This window comes from Zonotrichia leucophrys, chromosome 8 (genome assembly GCF_028769735.1).
Source record: "Zonotrichia leucophrys gambelii isolate GWCS_2022_RI chromosome 8, RI_Zleu_2.0, whole genome shotgun sequence".
NCBI lineage: Eukaryota > Metazoa > Chordata > Aves > Passeriformes > Passerellidae > Zonotrichia > Zonotrichia leucophrys.
In genome coordinates, this window is record NC_088178.1 from 30,754,101 (window position 1) to 30,763,104 (window position 9,004).

Below are 9,004 nucleotides of genomic sequence, written 5' to 3' on the forward strand. Positions count from 1 at the left end.
ACTGCATTTGGTATCTGTAATCTCACCAGACTCTGAATACAAACGGAACCCGCAGATCAAAACCCACAATATCCGAGGCAAGGAACCGCAGAGCGAAAAATCTTCAGCAGGAAAAACCTTCAGCTGCGTGACTCCTGCCGGTCGCTATCAGAGAAAGCAGGCGCTATCGGCCTGGTAGGTGCCGCTCCCAGCTCCCAGCAGGCGGGAGGGGCGGCAGACGGCAAAGGGCGAGTCCAGGAGCTGCTGGACTCTGCTCCTCGGCGGATTTACAAACCGGGCACCCGCCTGTACCCGCGGCGGGTGCAGGGAGCGGCCCGGAGCCCCGCAGAGCCGAGCCGAACGGCGCCCAGCCCCGCAGAGCCCAGCCCCGGCCCCGCCCGGCCGGGCGGTCCCGAGGGTTCCGCCCGCCCCCGCCCCGCCGGCGCTTCCGGGCCGCGCTCCGGGCCGGGCCCCGGCGCTCCGGACCGGGCATGGGGGAGCGCAGCGCGGCGCGGCGGGAGGACACGGCCCGGCGGCTGGCGCGGTTCGCGGCTCTGCGAGGTGCGGCGGGCTGGGGGCGGCCCGCGGGGCCGGGCTGGGCCGGGCCATGTCCCGCGGGGCCGGGCCGGGCTGGGCCGTGTCCCGCGGGGCTGGGGGCGGCCCGCGGGGTCGGGCCAGGCCGTGCCGGCGGAGGCTGAGCGGGGCCGTTCCCGCAGGCGCGGCCGCCCGGCCCGGCGAGCTGTGGGACGTGGTGGTGCTGACGGCGGCGGACGCGGCGCAGGCGGGCGCGTTCCGGGAGCAGCTGGCGGAGAAGCTGCGGCGGGAGCAGCTGCCCAGGGCCGTCCGGTACCTCGTGTGCGCCGACCCGCCGGGGCCCAGGATCGGTGCGTGCGGCCGCGGGGCCGGGGCTCCGGACAGCGCTCGGGGCTCGCTGCGGGGACTGCGGGCATCGGGGCGGCGGGAGCCCACGTGGGACCGGGGGGTGCTGGGGAACGGGCCGTGCCGCTCCTCGGAGCGTGTCCTCTGGGTGTGGGATAGCACTAACTCGTGTGTTGCACATTCATACTTACCTCGACCTGGTTATTTAAACAGTCTGATTATGTTTTAGTACACTACCCAGTGGTGATGTAAAACTGGTCTCACTGCTCATAATACCATCCTGTAAGTCTTAATTCCTGTTCGCTTTGATGTACAAATTAAGTAATCTCAGTATTATCTGTGGTGTAGAGTAATATGCAGAGGTTAATTCTCAGGAATCTGGCAGTTTTAAGTTGCATGAGCTCATAAAATATCCCAAACCATTCCCTCAGATCCCAAACGTTTCTAATTTCCATACTGTAAATGTCAGGAGTACTTCTGAACACTGCCTTGAATCCATTAGTAGGATTTTATGTGACTTGTTTCTTACAGGAGCTGGTTTTTGTGGCTGAGTTATGGCCTATTTGATTGATTAAATGCTTCAAATGGTGGGGCTGTGCAGAGGTGACTGGGAGGGGAGATCACAGATTTCCCTGGAGCTGTCTGCTCAGGACGCCATCCCCTCAGAGAGCTCAGACTTCCAGAGGGACACTTCTGTGTGTGATCTTATCAACCATGATATGGTAGAAAGTCTATTCCATCTCTCTGGCTGGGCACCAGTACACCTCACCTGTCAGAACAGGTGTTACTGGAGCTCTTCTCACAGATGCTAAAATACTTTTCCTTTAGGAAATGGTGGATCAACTCTTCATGCTCTTCGGTGCTTGGAAGAGCAGTATGGTGATCAGTGGACTTCCTTCACTGTGCTGCTAATCCATTCTGGTAAATTTTATATATTTTACTATAAAGTGATACCTTTTCTTTTGTTCTTCCTTAAAATAGTAAAGTGGCAGAGGAGCTGGAGTTCCAAAATACTGTTCCCTGAGAAAAGTAACCCATGTGTCTGATAATTTGAAATTGGCCTGGTGCTTGCCAGAAGTTACTGTCACTTCAACATTTCTTCTCAGCACTAAAGTTGCTCAGTCAGTGAGAAAGATGTGATTCACAGGTGTGATTTCAATTTCTGCCTTGAAACATCCATTTAAGGAACACAACCCTCCGTCAGGGGACCCTGGGCTCCTCATGCCTCTGGGCAGGCTGAATACTGCCTTCTCATCCACTGAGTCAGGCCACTTCCAGATGTGGGAGAGCATCAGTGCTGCAGAGGAGAAAGAAACCAAGTGATAGCAAGTGTTGTGACCAAACCTTTGCCTTTTTAACCCATCACTGGCTTAAAATTCCCATCAGGAATGTGGTGATTCTCCTCCAAGCACAAAGCGGGTAATGTTTGCTTTTGTCACTTCAGCAATAGATAGCTCTGAAACAAAAAGGTAACAAAATCAATCACAGTTTTAATATGAGCTAAATAAGGCAGGCTGGGTTTTGGACATAAGGTCAGATGTGCTCTGAGACTTGGTGTATGACCAAGCTGAGAGGTTGTTAGCGCTTTTGTGCACCCGTGAAATAGCTGCCTAGGTTTAGTTTTTTGCTCACTTACGTACAGTGTCTCTGTGGAACTAAAAGAGTCTTTTTCCAGGTGGTTACAGCCAGCGTTTGCCAAGTGCAAGTGCCCTGGGCAAGATCTTCACAGCCGTGCCGCTGGGCGAGCCCGTGTACCAGATGCTGGAGCTGAAGCTGGCCATGTACATCGACTTCCCCCGTCGCATGAAGCCAGGAGTGCTCGTCACGTGCTCGGATGACATAGAGCTGTACAGCACTGGAGTCACAGAAGCCATCACCTTTGACAAACCTGGCTTTACTGCCTTGGCCCACCCCTCAGATCTGGCAGTCGGGACCACGCACGGGGTGTTTGTGCTGGATCCGTCCAGCTTTTCAGGAAAGGGAGGGCTGGAGTGTGGATCATGCTATCGTTTCCTGCACAAGCCTGACGTGCAGACCATGCGGCAGAGCGGTGCAGTGTGCGTGAGGAGGGGTCACCCTCAGCTCAGCTCCCCTGGGAGCTGCGGAGACTCGGCCGTGGCCTCGGAGTGTGTGTACACAGACAGTGTATTCTACATGGACCACAGCACTGCCCAGCAGCTACTGCAGTTCTATAAGCAGGTGGGCACTCTTGGCTGTGAAATAGATGCATATGGTGACTTTCTCCAGGCCCTGGGGCCTGGAGCCACCCCAGATTACACCAAAAACACGAGTAACGTCTCCAAGGAGGACCCAGGGTTGGTGGCAGTGCGGCAGCAGCTGTACTCCCTCCTGCAAGGCACGGCCCTGAATGTCATAGTCCTCAACAACTCCCAGTTCTACCACATCGGGACTACTCAGGAGTATTTGTTTCATTTTACTGCTGAGAGCAAACTGAGATTTGAGCTTGGCTTGCAGCCTGTGGCTTTTAGCATCTTCCCTGACTCAGCCAAGACCTTGGATCAGTTGAGCATCATCCAGAGCATCCTTGAGCCCGGGTGTGTGATAGGGCCTGGATCTATTGTTGAGTACTCCAGAATTGGGCCTGAAGTCTCAGTAGGGAAAGGCAGCATTGTTAGTGGGTCCTACATAAATTTCAATGTGGACATACCCTCACACTGCTTCCTGTGTTCAGTAAGTGTGAAAATGACTGATCGAGTGGAGTATGTCACCATGGTGTTCGGTGTAGGCGATGACTTGAAAAAGGGCGTGAAATTGCTGTCAGATATTCGCTCCCTCCAGTTTTTTGGAGTCAGCTTGCCACAATGCCTTGACCTCTGGAGCTTAGAGGCTTCGGACCAGCTCTTCTCCAGTAAGGGCACATGTCTGGGGCTGTGGACTGCAAGGATTTTCCCTGTTTGTTCTACTCTGAGTGAATCGGTTAGGATGTCCCTGAACATGCTGAATTCTGTGCAGCACAAATCAGCTTTCAAACTGAGTGGCTTTCAGCTTCTGTCTGTTGAAGAAATGCTCACCTACAAAGATGTGGAAGACATGCTGAAGTTTAGGAAACAAATTTATTATGAAATCTGCCTACAAAGACAAAAAGAGAAGTCTGATTATAGAATGAACGGTACTTGATCAAACCTTTTTTTCATTTGTGGACAATTGATAACTTCCCTGCTTGTAAGAATGCTAAGGGAGAAGTGCACAGATCTCTTCTCTGATCTCATTGAAGTAGAAATGAAGGAATTGCATAACATTAATAAAGCAGCAAATGCAAATAAAGTGTTCTTTGATTAAAACAGGGAAATATTTCAGATCTAAAAACAGTATTTGGTGACCTTTTGTGGGTTGGATGTTATGTCTTGTAGCTTTTTGTCAGAATACAATAGAGGAAAAAATGTCTGTTTGGCTGAAAACAGCTTTAAAAGCTTTTAAAGGGTAGAATAGTAGCAGTGTGGGATAATACAACAACTTATGTTTCCCTCTTTTTATGCTGCCATTTTGCAATACAGTTTCAAACAGTAGTTAGGTGGAGATAAAATGATTGAAAGTGCTTTTAATTCAAGACATCTAGTCCTGGGCATTAATAAATTTTTCTCTTTTGTTTCATAACTTTTTATTCTTTCCTGGTTTTTGTCAGAAGAAAAAGATTGTCTTGAGTGATTATTCTTCTCCTTGTGACTCATAGTACTGGGGTCAACACCAGTCATCAAGACATAATGATTTATTTTTTTTCTAGTAGTTGTTGGAAGCTGGCAGTGTGATGGAGAAGCTGCCAGCTCTTTGTTACCCACGGATTGACTGATGCGTGCCATGCAAAAAGAAGCACCTTGTATTTCTCTAAACTGAGCTGTTGCAGTCTTTGCTGTCCTTGGTGGGGCAGAGCAAAAGCCAGAGAGGTTTGTTGTGAGTGGCCCCACAGTTCTTATCTTCTTGACAAACCCTCTTCCCCTTCTCCCCCTTCTGCAAATAAAGTTAATATTGAAGTCCTCCTGTTTCTACTTTAGATGCCCAAAATCCAGGTCCAAACAGCTAAATCTGCTGGTTTTAGGAGTATGCTGTGCAGTGTATCAGTGTGATTTGGCTGTAAATGTGATGCATCTTTTTCTCTTGAATGTCTCTGTGGGTTTTCATGTTTTATTTAATGTCTCATGATGACAGTGTTTATCTCCCTGCTGACTGAGATCCCAAATGACACCTTTCTTATGCCACCTACGAGGCAGCAGAGTAATGTCCCCTGAGCATTACCCACCCTGCTTTAACCGGCAGTAGGTTTCTTCTTCGTTAATAAACCTTCCAAGAAGAAACACAAAGAAGTTAAATGTGGAGGTTGGGAATTGCTGGAGTTGGCTTCAAAGGAATAAGAATTGCTGAGCAAATAGAGAGTCTAAAAGTCAGTATGAATTATTAGTTAAACAATGGAAGCAGTAGGTTTGGGATCACTCAAGTCCAAGATAAGCACTTTAAGTCAGAAAGTGAAAGTAGTCATAGAGCATGGAGTTGTCATTTGTATATCATCCTGTTTGCATGATTTATTATTCTATTGCTGCACAAAAGATTCTAGGAGAAACAGGTTTGATGCTGACTTTGCATCTTGAGTTGGAGACCAAAGTTTGTTTGGTACAGACTTCCCTGAGGGTTGCTGTGCTGCCAGCTGAGTTCTTTGAGTGTTTGGTGACAGCGAAATGCATCCTTTTAACATGGTTATCCACTTTAACTGTTACAATTGCATTTGTTCTGAATTCCAGGTATTGATTTCATTACTGAAAGCAAACTGGATAAAAATAGGAAGTGGATTTGTTTCTGGCACATAAGAATTGGGAGAATGAGGAAAAATGGTGACGGAACAACTTGTGGAAAAGGTGCAGTAGGTTGGGCCAGCAGCAGCTGCTGTGCTTTAGGGAGCAGTGTGAATTCCAAGGCAAAAAAAAAGGAGTGTTATGCTGGTGGTAGCCATGTACCAGCACAGCTAGCCCCCAGGTCAGATCTTGAGGCAAAGGTTTTAATGAAAAAAGAAAGTCTATTGTAATGGAATAAGCATGGATTTACCAGATAAGAAACATTGTACTGCTTTAATTCTGAGTGTCATCCACTGCTTTCCTCTTACTCTGAACATTTTTGTCTCAAATTGAGAAGGCAGATTTCAGTCAGTGGATAACGTCAGCAGGTTTAATGGATTACTCTGCAGGTATGGGAATATCTGGTGGTGAACCATTCCTCATTTTTACACTGCAATCAAGTTTAATGTAAAATGTTATGAAGAACATTACAATATATATTTTATTTATAGAAGGTTATATTAGTTATTTTCCCCTGTGATATATTCAAAAGCCACGTGGATGTGGCACTTGGAGACAGAGGTTAGTGGTGGCCTTGGCAGTGCCAGGGGAATGGTTGGACTTGATGGTCTGGGAGGGCTTTTTCAGTCCAAACGCTTCTTTGATCCTACAATTCTCTGTATTGCAGCTATTTGTGAAGTGTGTACATTTTTAGCTATAACAAATTGCAGTCCTTACAGCAAGGGTCATGCTACAGTGTGAGTACATCTTATTAAAATCAGAATGCCTGCAGAGCAGACCCTTCCTCACAACAGTAATCCAAGGCTGAGGTATTCAATCCATGTATGTATTTTATCCTATTGCATTTACAGCTCCAGGTAATCTTTGTATTCCACAGTCTGCTGTTAATGTAGATGACAACAATTTTCTCATGCAGCCAGCTGGGATAAGTGTGTCCCAGGGAAACCGAGAAACTTGTGCAAGGCCACCCAGTAAAACTCCACAGCAAGGTCAGTAATTTGGGGGTTGCTGGTTTCCAGTACCAGGCTCTTAAAACAAGACCATCACAGCATCCTGGCCCATGATTTTCCTGCAGTCTGAGTGATGAAGGATGCAGTCATGAGAGTGCCAGGCATGCAGGACCTCTGTGGGTAGGAGTCATCTACTGAAACCTAGAGTTTGATTTTGTCTGATCCTCACAGTTTCCCAGATGGGAAATACAATGTTCATGTATGCCCTAGATCATTGCCTGGCTCCATCTATCCTGAAATGCAATTCGGGCTGGTACAATCTCACACAAACTCAAGATGAGCTTTTAATGATTTTTTTCATGTCAGCTTTCTTTATTTAATTAGTTTTGCTGTGTAGTGCAATAATAGGGCTCATAATGAACATGATTGCAATGATTTCCCTGAATGCCTTGAGCACGCGCCGTGATCAGCAGAGGTTTAGCCCTGCTGTCTGTGCTATCCTGAAACCTGAGAGGGGGTATTTCAGTGACCTTTGGTGCAGGAAACTGAAACCTGAGAAACTGGGCACTTAGCAAAGAGCACAAGGGAGGGCAGCTGAAATACAAATGAGCAGCTGAGAAGAATCTGTGCCAGAAGGATTTGGGGAGCTGACGAGAGGAAGTAAGCTCCAAGGATCAGTTGGATCTGCAGAGCGATGTTCGTGCCTTGTCAGGGTGCTTTTGCTCGAGCTCACAAGTTCCAGCCTCCTCTCGTTCCCAAACCTCTGATGTAAGAGCTTTGTTCTTTGCTCTCTGCACTGGAGCCCCCGTGCAAAGGCCTCTCTAACGCTGTGGAGCAAAAATAACAGCGCAGTGCTGCTGTGCACTCTGTTCATCTGCTGCCACGGGGGAGCCACTGCAAACACCTGCTCCCTTACAAGGGCCAGGCTTCCTCCACTTTCTTCTTCAAAACATGTATTTTCTTTTAGCGCCCTTTTCATTGCCTGGGACATGGCTTAATGTCACCATGATGGCAATGAAGTTTATAGGAGCAGCTTACAGCTTCCTCAAGTAAATGATTGATGTGGATAATGTTAATTGTGGGTATGTTCTGATTATTTGAAATAAAGATGATTTCAAAAGACTTACTCCTGTAAGCCCTCCCTGTGAAGGACATTTAAAACCTCAGCTCTCCCAGTTGTTTGGAGACTGGATGTGGGAATCAATCGCCAGGCTGGCGCCTTTCTGCAAATCATTGGTCAAATATCACAGGATACATTGAGACAGCAGTTCAGACTCTTCAGACATAGATCCTTGGGTTCATATGTAAGTGTCTGCAAGTAAAGGGACAGGCTGGTAGTGCCAGGAGTTCAGACTCTTCTGAAATGCATCCTTGGATTGGTGTGTAGGTTTGTGCAGGTACAGGGACAGGCTGGTAGTGCCAGCGAGGTTGTTACAGCGGGCTGCAGCGTGTGGGAGGATTTAGAGATGTGTGTTGTGTTAACTTGTCTGCTTGCCTGAAATCCTTCACTGTGATGAGAACTCACGCACAGAACAGCTGCCAAGGTCAATCACCTCACTTTAAATACATAAATATATCAATATAAATATTTATGTGTGTATATTTGCATTTCACTTTGAATTCTATATTGCCCTTCCTAAGTGCCATCCCCAGATGCTCCCAGTGCCACCCCCTGTGCCAGGGGGTTGTGAGGGGCAGTCATCCCTGCCCTCTCTGAGCTGGGCACCCCTGCACTCCTTGGGGATCCTCACAGAACACCTGCGATTCAGGTGCTCAAATTCCCTTTTCTCTACAAAATCAGCAGCAAGCTGCCAAATTACCACTTCCCACTAGTTGTAAGTGCTCAGCAGATAAAGGCAAGCGTTTGTGTGGGAATGAACTGGGGATTTTAAGCAAGCTCAGTGGGTGTTTCTATGACTTTAGCCCAGTGGACAGCACAGGCTGTTTCGCTCCATGCTATTGTTGCATGACATTCCTCTTGGCACAATGTTTATTTTTAGCCAGAGACTATCACAAGTATTTTTCAGCAGGACTGTCACTGCCCCTGAACAGGGAATCATATTACTGCAAGAACTTCACTGAAACAAAGAAGATAAATTGGACAAATGGGAAATTATAAATCTAGACCAACCCAGACTTGCACGGGTAACTAATGTCACTTTTTTACAGGCAGTGTGCCATCCATCCATCAGAAAGGAGCAAATGGTATTTCAGGAGATAACTCATTCCTGGTTTACTCTTGAGTTCAAGGCTCAGGTATTGTTCTTGACTTAACCCAGATACAGGCTGTGAAAGAAGACAAAAAAGCCAAAAAAACTACTAAACTAAATTTATTTGGGGCAATAATATAAGATCATAATAATTTGTATACTATGTTGATTTAACTCATACTTC

At 47.5% G+C, this 9,004-nt stretch overlaps 1 protein-coding gene across 1 annotated transcript; it reads left to right on the forward strand.

The window, feature by feature from the left end:
* Positions 1-244: 244 nt before the first annotated feature.
* FPGT (fucose-1-phosphate guanylyltransferase) lies at positions 245-4,976 on the forward strand. The gene is made up of 4 exons (XM_064719565.1): positions 245-540; positions 696-863; positions 1,687-1,779; positions 2,534-4,976. The coding sequence occupies exons 1-4, from the start codon at positions 471-473 to the stop codon at positions 3,994-3,996; spliced, it is 1,794 nt and encodes a 597-aa protein (XP_064575635.1). The 5' UTR covers positions 245-470; the 3' UTR covers positions 3,997-4,976.
* Positions 4,977-9,004: the final 4,028 nt, after the last annotated feature.